General features: G+C 31.7%; 2 protein-coding genes across 12 annotated transcripts; both read right to left on the reverse strand.

The window, feature by feature from the left end:
- Positions 1-579: 579 nt before the first annotated feature.
- LOC137807285 (uncharacterized) lies at positions 580-5695 on the reverse strand. Of its 5 annotated transcripts, none has more exons than XM_068607854.1 (7): positions 5516-5695; positions 2906-2997; positions 2077-2196; positions 1885-1948; positions 1511-1597; positions 1231-1293; positions 580-951 (listed from the first exon to the last, which is right to left on the reverse strand). In XM_068607854.1, the coding sequence occupies exons 2-7, from the start codon at positions 2959-2961 to the stop codon at positions 874-876; spliced, it is 468 nt and encodes a 155-aa protein (XP_068463955.1). In that variant the 5' UTR covers positions 2962-2997; positions 5516-5695; the 3' UTR covers positions 580-873. The 5 variants fall into 5 exon arrangements, with proteins under 5 accessions (XP_068463955.1, XP_068463952.1, XP_068463953.1 ...); XM_068607851.1 differs by having other exon boundaries at positions 1870-1948; positions 2906-3011; XM_068607852.1 differs by having other exon boundaries at positions 1870-1948; positions 2906-3041.
- A 6269-nt stretch (positions 5696-11964) lies between these two features.
- On the reverse strand, positions 11965-19033 carry LOC137807288 (uncharacterized). Of its 7 annotated transcripts, none has more exons than XR_011080497.1 (8): positions 18503-19025; positions 18007-18092; positions 15123-15190; positions 13907-13979; positions 13384-13720; positions 13202-13306; positions 12823-12922; positions 11965-12279 (listed from the first exon to the last, which is right to left on the reverse strand). XR_011080497.1 is itself a non-coding variant. In XM_068607862.1 (8 exons), the coding sequence occupies exons 1-8, from the start codon at positions 18964-18966 to the stop codon at positions 12103-12105; spliced, it is 765 nt and encodes a 254-aa protein (XP_068463963.1). In that variant the 5' UTR covers positions 18967-19033; the 3' UTR covers positions 12037-12102. The 7 variants fall into 7 exon arrangements, 5 of the variants coding, with proteins under 5 accessions (XP_068463963.1, XP_068463960.1, XP_068463961.1 ...); XR_011080496.1 differs by having other exon boundaries at positions 12037-12279; positions 12823-12939; positions 13384-13499; positions 18503-19020; XM_068607862.1 differs by having other exon boundaries at positions 12037-12279; positions 13384-13499; positions 18927-19033.
- Between the last annotated feature and the right edge of the window lie 609 nt (positions 19034-19642).

A 19642-nucleotide genomic window follows, 5' to 3' on the forward strand; every position in this document is an offset into this window, starting at 1 on the left:
TGATCTGTAGTACAATGTTTGTTGGATCCTTAGTTGGCAGGATTCTAGAAAACCTGTTTTTGGAATTTTGTACAAAGGTTGAGATACCCCTGAAGTGTCTCATTTTATTTTATTTATTCTTTGCTGATAAAAAACAAATCTGATTTTTAATAATTTTTAATTATTTACTATAAGACAGAAATATATGTTTCTTTCCAAGTTTGTACAACTTCCAAGACAATTAAACCTACATTGAAAGAATGGGATTATCTGATTGACTACTGTACTTTTAAGGATTTTTTTTTTCTTTTATAGTTTTAGAAACTAATGTAAAAATGTTACACACTTAAAAACAAAAAGATTTTTTAACCTCAAATTATGAGAATATAATTGTAAGTATATGGCTTGATAGAAGAAATATAGATTTGTTTTAAAGTTATTATAAGATGTAATGTTTAATAACTATATTATCTATCAACATCAAATGTGGTAAAGTATGCTAAATTCTGAGTACCCAAAACATATATCACCAGACCAGTTTCTCACTAAATTCTTAGAACACAAAAGAATATATAGCATATCCAAAAAAATAAATGCAACTTTTAAGACAAACAGTTATTTGCTTTCCAAAGAAGCCTCTAGCATTCAAGTAGTTCATAGAAATATTGACAAATTGGGTTTGATGAGAAACATCATGTAGATTCTACTCTAGAAGTTGGAGAATATAGACAAGGAAATACTAAGATGTCAACACAGGAACAATGAAAAATGCCCTTGACGAGGACTAAAACCAAATAATATTGGCCCTTAGTTGTGAACTTGTAATGATTTACTGATAGATAAAATAGGTAGTGTATGATCAGGTGTAGCTCTTCAACCCCCTCCGCTGAAACCTTACTTTGAATCTGATGACCACATGCCGTGTCGCTTGAAGAATTCTCTAAGTCCATAAGCACTTAAGTCGTAGCTGAACTGCAAGTGCATAAAATTAAATTGAAATTGGATAAATTATTACAACATCTCCCAGATGCAAATGAGTATATGTCAGGCATGTACAAACAAATTTGATAAGTTTTCTAGTGACTTAATGGTATATTACTATTCTTACTACCTATACATATACTCATTATACTTATTTGTTTGAGAGGAGTTAAAAATTCAAAATAACAATAATTAGTAATAGATATCAGTTAGCCTGAAAAAGGATTCTCAAGGTGGCAACTAGACTTAATGAGAACAAAAACAACTTACTGGCAAAACTTTCACATTATATTTAGTAATATTCGGTTCAGCTACCCTTCCCTGTTTGTCTGCCTGTTTAAAGAAACACAAGTCTCAAATTACAAAAGAATTTACATGGAGTGGTAGTCAATGGGCAGATTAACATATGAATAGAAACCATATTACTGCTGCAGAATACATCCTTTCTGATCAACCACTCCATTAAAAGAATACTTTATAAAACTTATCCAGTAGGAAATTTATGCAGTGAAGTGATCAGATAGTGATGAACAGGTAAGGAACACCATACTTGTATTGGACTGTGAAATATTTCAATGAATGGATACTCCTTCTTTTGCCGAGTTATACAAAACCCAGGATACTTCGGACATTCAACCTGCAAAGCACCAGAAAAAAAAAACATTTCATCAATGCACACTAACATGCTATAGAGTGCACAGAAAATACATAGCCCAAACTCAAGAAAATAATAATAATCACGCAATAAAATACAAAGAAAAGAAAACTGCCATGTGAGTACATCTGTGTTTATGTTTTTGTGATTCTAGTTCAATCTAACGGGACAGGTGCTATGCTGCATCAAGAGAGATGTTATTGATACGATTGCCAACAGTTGCACGAGCACATTAATTATGAAAAATAACTTACACGCATAAATTTTACATGAGGATAAAACTCAACAGCAGCTTCTTCCAATACTTTGTCAAGATGTCGTGTGTAATTCCCCCTGCATCATCAAATAACTAATCGTTATTAGTTATCACTAAATCTTTTCACTTTTCCTTTGCATTAAAACTAAAGTCATGTTCAGATAAGGAGAACCGAATAAGAATTCAGAAGCTAACCCCAGATGACCTGATAGTAAATGCAGCAACTACAGGAAAACCTTCATGAAGAAGTGCAACAAACTCACGCTCAGAGGTAAAATGAATAACCCTAGATGGTCCAAGATCCTTCGGATAACCAGTATAGTACCTTAAGTTATCAAAATTCCAAGAAAATTAACACCTTACAGTAGAAAGAGAATCAGAACAGGCAAAACTATCCCATGAAAAAGGCACTGTGCCATAACAATGCAGCTATTTCTGGAGTTTAGGCGAACTACCGTACCATAGCCAATCCCTACCGAACTTCATTAGTGATATATACAGATTTGAAATTAGATTCCAAAGATTTATTGACATGATTGGAAAAAAGATTAAATATATTTTTGGTATCTCAATATATTTACCAATCCAAGACTAAAAAGTACTTAATAAAGATAAAATAAAGAGACAAAAACGAATTTTTCAATAAGCAAACAGAAATTTTAAATGACTCAGTTATAGCACAAGGAGTGCTTACTTGGCAGAAAGTACAGATTACACATAAAGAAATTAAACAGAGTCATCAACTCTCAAAAACCCATTTAGAACTATATAATTCTCCTACTCAAAACTTTTTTTTGTACTACAATATGCACAACCTATCAAGCCCCAAGTTACCGAAGATGATAATATTATATTTTTAAGATGATAAAACACTATTTCAAGATATGTTGAGTGAACAATAATGTATTTTATTCTTGAAAGCTTTATAAATCAAGTTACTATAATTACACCACACTATAAATATGAATAACAAAAACCTGTCATATACAGCAAGTTAACACTGGCAGTTAAGCATCATATGCACGAATTCATACTTGCAAGTTGAACGGAGATGAGTGATCATCCGATCAAAAAATGATGAATCCTCCATTACACAGTGAATGCAACAGGCTAAACTATCCAGTTCCTGCAAATAAATACCTGTTACCGACAGACTACATTATCGAACACCTAGCAAGCATTGCACAGAGTGTGTGAAACTCAAATATGAGAAAAAAGTAAGAAAAGAAAATAAAGAAGAGTAATACAGAAACAGGAGTGAAATGAAAAAAAAAATCTAAGTTAATTGGAAATTTGAATTCTTATACCCACTTTGCATCACTTTTCCACCACCCAAACGGGGAATCGGACTATAAAATAACCCTGATGAAAAGATTGTGCTTTGAGTTTGGCACTTTCTTCCTGCACCCCCACAAAGTTGCGTAAAGACAAAACTGTCCCTATATAAACTGTACATTAATAAAAAAATTTGTATTCCGGATTATGAAATCCGGTAAATTTTTGGATTGGCCCTTCCGGTAAATTTTTGGATTGGCACATCCGGTAATTTCCCAGATTGGTGCTTCTGGTAGTACATGAATGATAGTGTTAATCCAAAATAAAAAAATGCAAAACATCCATAATTGAAAAAACCATTCCAGATCCGTTAATCCGTAATTCAAAATATGCATTCCAGATTCAGAAATCCATAATTGAAAAAAATCATTCCGGATCCACCAATCCGTAATAGAAATTAGGCTTCTGGATTCAGCAATCCGGAAATCAATAATTTATGCAAACTTTGCTTCCGGAACACCCCCTCATCCGGAATGCAACATGATTCACTTCCGGATTGATGAATCCGTAGCACACTCTCAGATCACGAAATTGTTAGGGTCAGTTTCGAAATTTAAAAAATTGTGGGTATGAAGCTCTGACTCTGGCACAAAATTGACACAACACAAGCACAAGGAGATAGCCAATGTATAAAATCCTTTGTGTATATTGAACACATAGGGTTATGTTTATATAGAAAAAGAAACATACGGAAAATATGGGCCAAGCCCATTACATAGATAGGAATATCTAACAATATCTATAATATCTTGTAATATCTAGTAATCTAATAATATCTAACATATACAAATATAATAACACAACTAAAATCTAATTAGAGAATTAAGATTTGTATAAATCACATTCTAAAATCAAGTTGTTCAATTTTCATATAATAGTGACATGGGAACACTCACCGCTTATATATACAAATATAATCAACATAACAAAATCTAAATTGAGAATTAAGATTTATATAAATCAAATTCTAAAATCATACCTGTCCAATTTCCATATAATAGTGATCCTCGAAAATAGAATATTGAGAAACATATTTCTTAGTAGTTATAACAACTAGTTAAGTCCAATGGAAACAAGCCTTAAAGAAATAATGAGCCTAAACTTGATTTTCTTTTATTTTTTTACAATATATCTAGTATCTACGCAGCATTTAGCCAATAAAAGATGTCAACTCTCTTTACTCGTGCTCAGCTGGGTTGGAGAGGTGTCCAAACAGTGTCGAAAAGGTGTCTGAGCGGGAAAAAAGATTAATGAGTGTTAAAGTGTGTCTAACAAGTACCATGTCTGGTGTGGTTGGTCGAGCAATCACAACCTACACAATTGGCCGGGTTTCCCTTTAGGGAAGGTGGTTGCACGTGGAACCATGTGTGCATGGAGAACAATTTTTTTATTGGGCTTAGGTTTAAACCAAAACACCCATTGACCCAATAAGAGTTTTTGTGCGAGCAAAACCCGAAACCTCAAAATGAGATAGAACAGAAAAACATGGGGATTCCACTGTTTCCACAATCTTTGGCAGTTTTCCTTTAGGGAAGGAGGTTGCACATAGAACCATCTGTGCATGAAGAACATTTTTTATTGGGCTTGGGTTTAAACCAAAAACCCTTTGACCCAATAAAAGTTTTTGCGAGCAAAACCCAGAACCTCAAAATGAGATAAAACAAAAAAAAACATGGTGATTCCACCATTTCCATAATCTTCGGCAACAGTCCTACTCTGGCATAATATTGCATGTGCTCTAAATTGGACATGGGGGGCAGAATCGTGAATCATGCAATTCGACGTTTTTAATCGCGATTTTGACTACTATGTCTAATACCATCTTAGAATTAAACTAAAAGTTTAACTCAACCACACAAAATTGACTTGTTAGAGGAGGATTGCCCAAGCTTTATAAGCTCTATTTGAGTCATGTCTAGTTTAGAGAGACTACACACCAAAAGGTTCAATTTAAGGAAGTCTCAAAAGAGGCTAAATTACAGTGAGCTAGGAATGACTGCAATTAAGAAGGCTTTCCAACAAAAACCTAATTCCTTTAACCAAGAAAATTAAAATTATCCGTTCAATTGGTCCAACGGTGGGAAACAGTGGGAAAACGAGCAAAAACAGAAACACATGAGCAACAACCAAATTGAACGGCATTCCAAAAGGGTTTGTACAAACCAGTTGATAAAAGTGAAATTGGGAGGGGAATGATAAAGAAAAATGGAGTGAATTGAAAATATATTAGGGAAAGTGATAGATCGATCAAACACGCTTCAAACAAGATAAGGAAAATGGAAAATAAAGAGAAAATTGTAGCGACTTACAGACTATAAAGGGAACAGGTAGAGAACCCTCGTCTTCCCAGAATCGGATGCAAGCTTTGTCGCCCTTCGATTTCCGCTGGCGCAGTCGCAGGTTGCAAGAACAGGCTCGACCTTTCTTTGTTTCCCCCCACACTTTTTTTTTCCTTCGTTTTTGTTTTTTCACTCTCTCCCCTTTACAGCATAATAACCCTAAAATTAATAAAACTCGATAATCATGGTAAAATAATTGTATATTTTAAATCAACAGCAATAACATTCTTATCATAAAAGCATATATACAGTGTAATCACAGTTAAAATAATATAATTTTATGATAAACACTTCATCAAGTATGATTATATTCGATTTTTAATATAACAACAAAATTTTAATTTTAATTTTATTTATATTTTATTAATATTAAGATAATTAAACAGGTTGTAGTCTTTACTAATTTCACGTATATATTACAAAATTAATGTTAATGTGTAATTAATTTTTGAAAAAGTTTTTTCTGCTTTATTTTTTATATATTTTTTTTCAATCATATATTAACATTAGTTTTATTTAAAAAAACAAGTGTGCATGTTCCATTATATTACTTATTAATAAAGTTTAAATAAAATTAAAGTTATTATATTAATATTATAATTTTTATTGTATTAAAAACTAAATAATATCATCCTTATTATCCAATCATTTAGGATTATATTTTAAAATGTTTATTTATTTTGTTATCTGATTTTTAATAATTTTTAATTATTTACGGTAAACCCTAAACTTCTAAGACAATTAAACCTACTTTGAAAGAATTGTACAACTGATGATGAACCATTTTTTTAAACTGATGAAACAAACATATAAATATATACGGTACATTTAATTGATTTGTAGTATTTAATTGGTGGAAAGGTTTCTCATAATATTGTGTAATTTAATATCACTTATTAACTCAAATTTCCATAGTTTCTTTGGAAGGTTCTGTTATAGAAATTAATATTTGTCTAAGTATCAATATTTTATAGAGAGAGTGATAAAATATTACCATTAATTATTAAATAAAATTGAGTACAATTAATATTATTAAAATTTAGTCTTGGTAGTTAAGGTTTATAGATAGACAAGGATAAAAAAGACAATGACATCCAAATGACATTAACATTGTATATTATTTGTTTTATTGTTACTTATTTGTTTATTTTAAGTGAGCATTAATGAATTTTTTCTATTATTAAATAATTGGCATAAATAATGGTAACATTAATAAATTGTAATTAAATACAAAAGTTTTACAATTGTTTAATATAAAAAATTATTAAAGATACAATCAATAATCTTTTTATAAAAATAAAATCAATTAATATTTGTGATTGTTTTATAGATTTTTTCATGTATTATACTTACGTATACATTTATATATGTAATTTCATTAAATGTATGGTGTAAAACATACATGGTCTAAAAGAGTTATCTATGTGATAAAACATTGTGTTATATTAGACATTTTTACATCATTCAGTTTAATCTCAATATAATGTCCAATACTTTATTATATCGTATGAAAGGAAATGAAAATTGACTTATGCTAATTTAATGTTAGTAGATATAGATATTTTATCCTTACCTATGAATCTTATCCAAAGAATCTTCAAAGATGTCACTGTTTTTTTTTTTCAAATGACTTAAATTCATTCATGTATATGCCTTACTAAATTTCTCTTCTCATAAAATTTAAGTCGAGTGGATTAACAAAATATATAATTGACTTTATGCACAATTTTTTTTTTTGTCTTACCAAGTGTTTTAATCTCGTAATTTTTCAACTTATATGTTCAAAATAATATTTACAAAGAGGTTTTTCAACCACATGGTACATAACTAGTCATATCAAAAGTAATAAATTCTAATTCCATGATTTTGTTTGAGTGATCCCAAATAATACATTGCAACTAAGTGTATCAACATAATAGTATTTATAAGATGTCTCGTTTGAACTAACATTTCAATTAACATCATTGCACTTTTCAATACAATGGAGAACTAATAATTTTAATACAATAAATTATTACATTTTTAGGTTATAAAATAAATAATATCACAACACACACAAATTATGACTAATTTTAAAAATCCCTTTAAGGGAATTCATATTTCAAATAGTCAATGTAAACAATTTTTTTAATAACATAAATATTTGTTGTTCTACAATAAAGAAATGCTACTTTCAGATCCTTCATAAAACTCAAATAAGCATTGACACATCAGGCATAAAGTTAATAAAAAATCATTAATGTTGAATCATTATAGTTTACATGCTAAATTGTAACTAGTATACTACCATTTCAATTCCTTTACTTTTTAAGGATGAATATTTGTTTCCATGTGTAAACAAAATTATTTATATTTTATCACACAATTTACATTCTTTGATAAAAATTTAATTACGTGTGTCTATAATATTATAGACCAATAATTTAATGTCTACATGGATCTAAATTATACACATGAAATTCTATATATCTCAACACATTACATTTATATCGATCATTCTTTTTAGTATCTTTTACGATGATTTACATTATTAAAATAGAAATGACTTGTCATGAAGTAGTAACAATGATACTAAAGTCATTCACCACTCAGAGTCATTTTCATCATCATATCTGAATATTATTAATAATTAAGCAATGATTAATATTTAAGTTTGATAAATTAATAATTGTCAAAAAAGTAACACTATAGAAGAGAGGAATAATGGATAGTAGATCAAAAGCATTTGAAGCATCCAAACTTCTATATGGAGAGTTGAAGTGTCTCTTGATGTATCTAAAACCTAGAGTATTTGTCTTGTGTCTAGGTTAATATTAATCTTATTATTGAATTTAAACTTAAATATACAGACTTTGTTGTTATTTTAATTAACACAAAAAAGTGTTAGTAATAGAGGATGTGAAACTAAACAAATTTGACTTATACTTCATCATACACTTTGTATTACGAGTGTACAAAGAAGAAAAATTGTGCACTTTTTTTAGATGTTTGAAAAATCTTCCAAAGAGTGTAGTTAATATATTCTAGACATTATAGCTAAAACAACTATTATATTAAATTTGCTAGCTCCATACCAATGTTGGTCTCAATATAACTAGTAACAAATCAATTTGTTCCTAAACTTTTTATTTTAGTTAATGTAATTCTAAATTTGTTTAAAACAACTCATTTTGATTAATTTTATAAATGCAACTAGTCTAGTCTAGAGCGAAACATGAAATGTATGTGACATTTTAAGTTGATGTAAAAAAATTATGTAGTTTTTGTAGGTTTTTATTGAGATTTTTTGTGTTGTGCGTTTATGAGACTTAGAGAGTAATTTTATTCACTTAGTTTGTGGAGATACAAATAAATTTTTATAAAAAGAAAATAAGAGACCTAGGTAGCAAAGAGAACAACTTACAACTTCAGGGATATTTTTCTCCAATGCCATGGAAAAGGTTCAAATTAATGGTGTGCAAATGATCCAAAAGTTGCAATTAAGCCTATTAGAATTTCCTATGATATCCTTGGACATTGAATTACATGCATTAACATTCACCTCCAGGATTGAGAGATTTGATTTGAGATGATTTGAAGGGAAATTGTGAAGAAAATTAGGTTGTTTGGATTAAGATAAATAGAAAAAGTTTATAAAAGTTTATGAGTGATGTGATGGATGTGATTGAAATTTATTTTTTTAATTTTAAAAAATGTAAGTTTACATATTTGCCCTTGTATTTAAAAATTATTGGATTGATTATTTGTGAATTATAATTGTTTTGAAATAAAATATTATTTTCGATAATTGAAATATTATTCCGGTATTGTGTTAGAGCTAACTTCGAAAAAAATATAAATAATGTAAAATTTGCGTACCATGTTTACAATTGTCAGAAACTTTATTTAGAAAAAAAAAATTGTAATTGTGATTTTTTTTTTTTTAATTATAACTGTATGAAATTAAAAGATTGTTTTTGTTATTGTGTTGGAGCATATTATTTTCGATACTCTATTGGATATATAATTTGATGAAACAAAAAATATTTATGAAATAAATATTACTGCAATAAATTATAATTTAAAGCGAAATTCATGGATAAAGTCTGTGCATAACAAATATTATAAATGTGCATTCGTGTCATATTTAAGATTATAGATCCGAAAAAGAAAACCACATATGCATAATAAAAGACAACCAAATTTTTACATAGTTTAGGGATTTGCAGTAATTATCTCCACAAACTTTCTCATTCGTCGCTCGAGAGGTAGACCAAAGAGTTGTTTTACCGCATTAGGATGACCACACAAGAAGTCATAACAGTTATCCAACGGATCTTCATGTTGTATGTTCATTTCCACTAACATTTTCCAGATATCAGATTCAAAGTACTGAAAAGTCGATGTACGACGGAGTGTGTGCGTGTGTTTACGAAATATGGACTTTTTTTCTTCTTCTGCAATAACATGACGTCTGTTATATTGCAGATTTTCTTTTATAGGATTAACCACTCGCTGTGAAATGGCTTGTTGCTCAACAATATAACATAACCTATCTGACTGATCGCTACCCCTCCCAAGGATATCAATTATCCTTCAAACCTTGTATTAAGCCTTTCCAATTGTATATCAATGACGTCCACCATGAGGGCTTTTCTTTTTTATCCCCTAGAAGAAGAAGTACCACCTAATAGTTGGGATGATTGAGGTGGCATCGATGAGGGTGTTAGATTAGGTTCAGGACTATATGAATCATCATTAGGGCCAACTGAGCAAGGAGTTTCACATTGGATTGCATCAATATCTGACTCTTCCAGGATGTACCCTTTATTGTGATCGTTAAGGTCTACATTAAAATTATGAGTCTGAGTTAAACTTGATGACTGTAGTGTTGTTTTCCAATTGTGGCCGCTAGCACGATCAAGCCTCCATAAGTTTTCCATCGAGTTGTAGTGCCTAATGGGTTTAACGTGTGCCACTTTGCGACTGTGGGTTTTTCCTGTTCATTAATGAACAGAAATACATTGATATTCATAATTAATGGTTAATGTATACGATAAGTCAACATCAAGTTGAATACGTTACCTTTATCAACACATCACACACTTCATCCTTAACCTCAAAAATTTTTGAGTTTGATTCCATGCGAAACCACTCAGTCCACTAAATAGATCATGGATTTCACGCCATCTGTCCTTAAGGATTTTATTCTTGTTCTTCACATGATTTTTTTGTAATCCTTACCAGTCCACTTTCATGTAGGGATTTAACGATGTTTGTGTAACCCTAGGTCATCCAACTACCGTCAATGCGATTACCCATAAATGCTTCATTGATCATGACATTCAACTGTCAAAAATTCATGTTTGTAATTCATTTTTTGTGTTCACAGATACCTACAAATGACTCCGTTGCAATACCCTTCCCACGATTCATGATAAAACCTAAGAAAAAAATTGAACTTTTACAATAAAAGAAATAGTTCCATACGTAAATATTAATAAAGGTGGAATCAATTATGAGTGATTATGTATTTTCTTCAAAATTTCTTTAAAATATTTATAATAATTTATACAAAATTATTAAGGAAAATAATTGTAATTTTATAGAATAAAAAATTAGTTGTTTTATAATAACAATAGTGTCAAATTCACATTTAACTCAAATCAATCTTATAAATTACCAAAACTAAAAAAATATGGACAAGCATCGCAACTCATAAAACAGAACAAGTTTTGCTGTCCAATTAACTGTTGATGCTGTTAAAAAACTAAAAAGAATTGATAATAAGTTATATATATTTTTAATCAATTTAATGGAACTTAGTTTCTCTACCGTATCAAAGGAAATCAAAATTATCTTTTAACAGTTTCTAAATACTGTGTACATCAGTGATACGATCTAAAAAATAATATCACAATTATTTTTTGGGATGGGAAGGTAATTTAATTGCATCAAAAAGATATAAATGAATCTTCGTTAAACCGAATAAACTAAAACAATCCTTTTCAAACCGCGCCAGAAAATACACAGTTTTAGAAATGTTGTTGAACTGTGTTGTAAGCTTTCATTTGGAATGTAAGTGAAAAAGATTGCTAGAAGAAAAGAGACGATTCCCATTGATGAAAGAAAATGAAGACAAAGGAGTGAGGAGACAAATTTTAATACTGGGTTTGAAAGGGAGTTCTTCGAATTGAACTCGAGAATGATATAGTTCAAAACCATGTAATAAAAGTAGACTGAATTACTAAACGACTGAAAATCATCCAAAAGTTTAACTCCATTCAATGTGCCTCATGATTGACTAATACTTTATGAACAACTCCAGTCTTCATATTTAGTATTCTAAAAACACAAATTAAGAAATGAGTTAACAAAAAGTTTTAATTAAAAATAAACCGCATGAAACTATGGTAATAGCTCATTTATAACACTTCCTCTGAAAAAATTATTTGCTTCTTTTAATCAATGTTAACATTCAAAATGAATGGTGAGTGACCGGAAAACAGATATTTAAACTATAGGAAAAGTTATATTGAATGAAAGCTATTTCTTGTACCCGGTGAAACCGAACTACACTATGTTACACGGATTAGAAGAATAACCATGACAAATACACATGTCATCACAAACATCACAAGCCATGTTAAGCAAGAAGTCTTGGAGCTCTCCGAGTAGATTGCCGTTGCTCGCACATTGGCACGACCAGTGCTTGCCAAACTATGCTCAATGGCCTTCTCAGTAGAATCAAGTATCTGCAAGCCAGCCACAATCAATTCATTAGCCCTAAACCACCATCTACATTTCAAACTCCCCATCTGAGACTCTTATCAACCAAAAAACAAGGTTATGAATCAAGACTATTCAATCAACATTTTAACATGCCCTCAGTGGTTGTAGAAGTAATATTACAGCACCGCTATAGCCATATGCCGCAATACAAAAATAAATCTAAGACGAACTTTCAAGAAGACGAAAACTAGATTAATGTAATAATATAACCACCATACAAAGAATACCCCAATCCTAAGAATCGGACTGCCTTTGATTTCATATATATTCATCGGGGGGATAGAAAACATCAGAGTATGCGGAATGGTGCATCTATATTGTAACTCACTCCTATCAAGATCACCTCCGAAGAGATATATTTTAATTGTAAAACAATAAGATAAAACTTCATAGGATACAAAAGAAGATTTGCTTGTAATTAACTTTGCCCTGGATAACATTAGTTAGCATCACCATCTTGTACAACCGTTTAGCCCTGGTATTGAATGAAAATATAAGAATCGAACCTTTTCAGTATTTTGCAGGGACTGGCTCATCATAAGACTACTCTCTTTGAGTTGTTTTGCCAACACCACCATCTCATCAGTCAAATCTTCTTGAAGCATTCTAGAGTATAAAACATGCTGAGGGCTCGTCAATGATGACCAAATAAACTACCAAATTAAGCCAGTAGAGTACGGTAACAGGCAGTTACTAATGATGTGACAATTGACATTAATATATCAGTGCTTGACCTGAAGAAAATATACTTTGTTGTTGTTGTGGACAACTTAGCTTTACATAAGAACACAAGGTTTGCAAGTTTTCGGCTCTTCACCAAAGCAGTACAGAGTCTATTGACCCACCACTACATAAACTTTAAATAACAACTCCACTAAACAGTACCTGTGCTTTTCAATGTGTGCATGTGCACTAGCATCCAATTTGACAGGTGATGCATTGTCAGTCTCAGCAAGCTCGTGTGCTCTTTCTTCTGTACTTGATGTGGGTCTGTCCAATGAATCAGATCAGCAACAGTAAAACAGCCTACAAAATATGCATAGTAAGAAAGGCAAACTATAGCTTACACAGGCCTTCTTCTCAACCCAGAAGAAAGGGGTGACAGATTTTTTTCCTCAATTTCAGAAGGGTTTCCTTCAACAAAACTCCTTTCAAAATCTTTCTCGGATACTTGTGAGTCATTCTGGGTTAAAAAAACATCTGTGGTTAAATGAAAATTGCCTATTTGGTCAAAACTAAAAATTCAGACAAGGAAAAACAAAAAAGGAACAATTTTTTTATGGCTTCATGATGCATTCCAACAAAGTCACAAAAAGTCAAGCCCTTGTGAGGAGCAACTTTAGAGATATCCATATGAGGTGTGCCAAGAGAAGTATCAAGAGTGGTATCAGTATGACATTGTTCCTGAATGAAAGGGACAAAGATGACTCAAGAGATTCAAAAGACTCAGCTTCTATAGAACTCTCCCCCTAAAAATGCATTTCTCCCTAAACCCTAAATAGAGAAACCTTAACTTGTCAGTCATTTGGCTTAAAGATCTTTTTCACACTTTAACATCTCTCCAGGATACGTTAATTTATAAACACATACCACATGGTTAACCAATTTGGAAGCAATGGCTTCAACCTTCTCTAAGTATTCATTTAACGTAGCCTTTGAAATCCTGCATTAGGAGAGCACACATACACACAAATGAATGCACACACGTAAAAAGTAAAGGGCATATAATAGCTTTAATTTACTTACTAGTTAGAAAAGAGAACATATTGGACTATCTAGGGTAGGTAGAAGATGAAAAAATAATCAACAAAGTAAGCTTAGCTTTTAAGGAAATATAATATAATATAATATTTTCTGAGCAAACATTTTACTGAGTTAGTTTTTGGTTAATTCAGTCCAGCCAGCTGGCATGTGACAACTGGCTCCAACTTTCCATAACTATTTTGGTTCCTTGTAGGCTTAGTAGTTAGTTCAGTCCAGCCAGCTATATAATCTTTGTTGTAACAGAATTCTAAATGAAATGAGAAATGAAATTTTCTTGCTTCAATTATCTCCTTCCTTCTCTTCCCAGTAAACTCTAACAATTTACAAATCCTAGATTTTATCAAAGACTTAGAAGATGGGAAAGTATAGCTTAAGTTCAAAGTGAGTAATATTTTAGAGAGAATTTGTTGTGAATTATAAAATAACTCCATTCTGTTATTCCATGATCTGCTGAACCTATATTTATCCTTTGAATATAAGGATAAGTATTGCGGTAGTCTCCTATTATGTTAGGTATGTTATTGGACTGGGCTTATACATTGCTCAATACTAGTTCTTCACCTAGTATATTAGCATGAATAAAAGTCTTAGAATATTTACATTACAGCATCACTCTTCTCCCTTTTCTCTTTCCATTTAATTCCTAACATTTCAATAAGTATTAGTAGTTTCTAGCATTCAACTCTTTAAACCCAAACAACACCCATTATAAAGAAAAATCCTAGCGTACTTAATAGTAGCATATCTTGATTCAAAAATTGGGGTGGCCATATGATGTTCAGATTGTGTTTAGGGTAAAGTATATCTAATTTTTTCTTTTACCATTTTCTATTCTATGAAACTTACAAACTTTGGGGCAGCCACCTTCCCCAACCCCATCCCCCAATCCTATGAAGACCCACGTGCACCACTTACAGTATATTAAAATTAAGGGTAAGATTTCAAAGAATAAAAATTGCCCCATGATTGTGTTGTGATATTATATAGTTTCACTTATAACTCCATGACATCTACGAAATGGTGAATAAAGAGACAATGATACCTTGGTAAGCCCTCGGGTGTCTTTTCTTCAGCCAACTGTTCCAATTGTTCACGTAAAGTAGCAACATACTGTAGAATATCAAAATCAACAAATGATTAAGTTTGTGTTCTAGAGTTAAAAAATGACTAAGTAAAACATATAGGTCAAGAAAATTAGAAAAATATTATAGACATAATGTTGTTAATGTTGAAATGTAATGTTATTTTATTAATATTTCCCTTTGAGTGTACTCAGCCTTAGGGTTAGGGCTTTAGGCAAGTGTCTTGCCTCCTTTTGTATCCTATATATTCACATCAATAAGAAACACAATCGTATAAAAAGATATACATTATTTTTCAAGTTGGTATCAGAGCAAGCGCTACTCTATCTTCTTCATTGTCTTTGTTGCCTCCACACCATCGTTGTTTTGAAAAAATAGTCAGGGTTAGGTGTGCCTTGAGGAGTGCAATCCATTTGCGGTGGTTGTGCAACCAACCGATCATCCACATGTCGTAATGCGCCAATCTATGTGCTTCCGTTTGTGGCAAGCATCCTCCACAGGTCGCCTTGCCGTTGTTAGAACCTCTCAATAACACCTATGTCTAACTCACTGAACTCTTCTGTCTTTGTTTATGACTTTAGTTTTCTGTTTCAACGCACCTTTGTGTTGGGTCGCATGGTCTCTCTTATTTGTTCTCAGTTTTGGTCACTTCTCTAAGATGGCTTCAATAGGTTATGCTTCTTTCTTTTCAGCTACTCCAATTATTACAAGTGCAAGGCTCAATTGGAAGAATTATTCGTCTTGATCTGCATTCGTGGAATTATGGCCTTGGTCAAGGATACAATGACCACTTTAAAACCAAACTGAGCTCTATTTCTGATGCAGACAAATCCCAGTGGCAAAAGATTCACTTCCAACTATGTTTCATGGCAATCACTTGAACATGATGTTTTTGAAATACTCCGATCCTTCAAAACATGTTTCTGTTTTTGGAAGAATGCACACAAAACTTTTGCTAATGATATCCAACATCTCTTTGATGCAACTCAAAGAGTAACTTCCCTCAAACAAACCAACCATTATATAGTTTCTCATAAGGCAAAGGCTAGGGCTATAGAATTTAAAAGATTAATAGTGACACTCAATAGAAGAACTTATATAGTCTTGATTATGAGAAGCCTACATTCAAACTTTGATCATGTCGTGATCAAATTCTAGCTCGTGATCAAATCTCTTCTATCAATGGTTTAATTACTAGACTCATTCGTGTGTCTAACCTAATGATAGATGACAATCAACCTGAAGTTATTGAAACTTCTGCATTGGCAGTCTCTTGTAGAAAGGAGAAGGTCAAAACATACAAGGAGGACGTGGTGGAAGAAGTGGACATCCTCAATGTTCATATTGCAAGAGAAGGGGTCATACCTAAGAAAATTGTTATTCCTTGCATGGTTTTCCAAACAAAGCAACTCTTTAGGTACAAGTCTCATAAATCAATCAATCAATCAATCAATCAGAATCTAAAATTCTTTATGAAGAGAACCAATAATTTTTTAGATACAAGTCTCATAAATCAATCAATCAATCAAGGTGAATCCTCTTCAATGCCAAGTGTGTCAACTGCATGCATTTCTCGTGAAAGGTCATAGTCCATGGATTCTTGATTCAGGTACTTCAAACCATATCTCTAATAACATTTCTTCATTTTCCTCCATTTCTTACCCCAAAATTCCTCATCTTGTTACTGTTGCCAATGGATCCAAAGTGGCATCTCAAGGAGTTGGCCAATTTCTTTATCCCCTTCACTAAATTTAAATTTAGTGTTATTCATTCCTCGTTGTCCTTACAATTTAAGTTCTTTGAGTCAATTGACTCAGTGTTGAAACTAATCTATGATCTAACAGTTAATTCTTTTCATTATACAGGAACATGGTACGAGTCGCCAATAGCCAAGGGATACACTTATATTTATGGTCTAGACTATTGTGATACTTTTTTTCTTATGGCTAAGATCAACATTGTTCTCCTTTTTCTTGCTATGGCTATCATTCGCCACTAGCCTCTTCACCAACTTGGCATAAAGAATGCTTGGAGGAGGAAATTTACATGGAGCAACCTCTTCGGTTTGTTGCTCAGGGAGAGTTAAGTTTAGATTGTAAATTACATCGGCCTCTCTATGGCTTGAAGCAATCAGCTCAAGTTTGGTTTACTAAATTTAGTCATATTGTGCAAATTTTTGGATTGAAACAAAGTGAGACAGATCATTTATTGTTTTATTGTCATACTTCAGAAAAGTGTGTTTATCATATGTTCTATATTGATGGTATTGCTATTACAACAAATGATATCCCTAGAATTGCTCAATTAGACATCTAAAATATTTTCTTGGTATTGAAGTGACACAATCAAAAGAATGTGTCATCGTTTCACAAAGAAAATATGCTCTTGATATTTTGGAGGAGAGAGGCCTGACAAATTGCAAGCATGTTGATAGTCCTATGCACTCAAATCAGAAGTTAATGAGCGACCAAGGTGAACTTTTCTCAAACCTAGAGAGATACAAAAGATTAGTGGAAAAACTCGTTTATGTCACTATAACAAGACCTAAACTAGATTTAACAAATGACTAAATAAAACATATAGGTCAATAAAAATTAGAAAATATTATAGACATAATGTCGTTAATGCTGAAATGTAATGTTATTTTATTAATATTTTCTTTTGAGTGTATTCAACCTTAGGGTTAGAGTTTTAGGCAAGTGTTTTGCATCCTTTGTATCCTATACATTCACATCAATAGGAAATACACTAGTATAAGAAGATATACAATGTTTTTTCATCCATCCTATTTGTTCAAGTGTTAACTCTAAAATTAATAATGAAAAAACATATCTTCAGACTTACATGCACAAGTTTTGCCTGGTTTTGCTGCTGAGGTGCAGCCGCAAGCAACCTCCTTAAGTTTACTTCTGTTTTATTGATTCCCATACCTATAGTGTTTAGAAATTATATGAATTATCTATAAATTAAACATCATTAGGCAAACAAACAAAGGTAACAATGTATGACTGAAAATAATTAGCACTTATCAGTAAAGCTTATCCGATCAAGCTGCCAAAATTAAACACAACCAAAAACCCTAAATATCAATGAAACCATTTCAATAAGTTTAAAGATGAGAAATAAGTTTTGATTCTAAACATGGGCATTATGGAGCATCGTTTTTGCAGAACAATATCAATTTCTAGTGATCATGGTAGCCAAAATCGAGATGTTTCTGAAGATCAGAAAGATAAATATGAATCGTAAATCGAATCGGGAGATACATGCATAGCAAGAGGGAGGAGAAGGGACAGCAGCCCATAACAACCCTAAAATTAAAATTGGGCATATGAGAAACCTAAAAGTAAAATTGGGAACGTGAGTGTGGTGTGAGAGAAGAGCTTGACTGCCACTACATGTAAAACGGCGCCACTATAGGCCTCACCGAGCCGCCGCAAAACCGTATCGCCGCGCCACAGCAACACTCTCAGGCGCCGCGCGAGAACCGTCGCCGCTGTGAGGACCTCGCGGGAGCAGGCCCCGTATGAGGAACGCCGATGAGCTACGCCGCGAGAGGCGCCGCCTCTAGAACCGCCGCCGCCGCCAAAAACTATCAGTTTCAACATCGCCAAACTCATCACTCCCAAGACAAATGCCTAATCATTTCCTCATCCAACATTCTCCCCTTTGCTACTCACTCCCCAACACTATAAACACGGCCTACATGGACAATGATCCCACGTTTTTGTTCTAAGAAGAAGAAGAAGTTTAGATTGGAAAACCTGATATCGCACCGGGGAACGGTGTCAGCCACGGTGGCATTGTCTTGTGAAGGGTTTTGCTTTGGCACTTTCCTTTTCGCAATAACACTAAATAATTTTTTTGAGATGAATATATAAATAAATAATTGCTCTCACTCCATTAATTTATTCTTAATTTCTAATAATACTCCAACTATTTTTATTTATTGCATCAAATATAATTTCTAACTAATTAGTCCAAATTATATATATTCAGAGTACATGCCTATTTAAGTTTTTGTTCAATTCAAACTAAATTTGGAATCAAGCAGCACACAAAAGTTTATAAAATCCATACAACTGTGTTTTGAATTTTTTTTTATAAAATAAGTGATATTCAGTTTTTCCGATATACAAAATGAAAATGTAAATATATAATTAATAATTATTGATTTAATAACTTTTAAATATACTAGCATAGATACAATGTCACATTTTACCTTTCAAGTAACTTTTTGTTTAGAGTTAACTTTTTTTAAAAATTAAAATAACTATCTATAATAAAATAATTTATCTATAAATAAAGAAAATTTATTTATAATCTATACTATTATATAAAGAAGATAATCATTTCATAAGTTTTTTTATATAATCTTTTAATTTGAACAATTTTACTCTTTAATAAATAAAAAATAATTTATTTATGTATTTAATAAAATAAATAGTTAAATATTAAAAAAAATTAATATAGTTTTATA

The sequence above is a fragment of the Phaseolus vulgaris genome, chromosome 3 (genome assembly GCF_000499845.2).
Source record: "Phaseolus vulgaris cultivar G19833 chromosome 3, P. vulgaris v2.0, whole genome shotgun sequence".
Taxonomy (NCBI): Eukaryota; Viridiplantae; Streptophyta; class Magnoliopsida; order Fabales; family Fabaceae; genus Phaseolus; species Phaseolus vulgaris.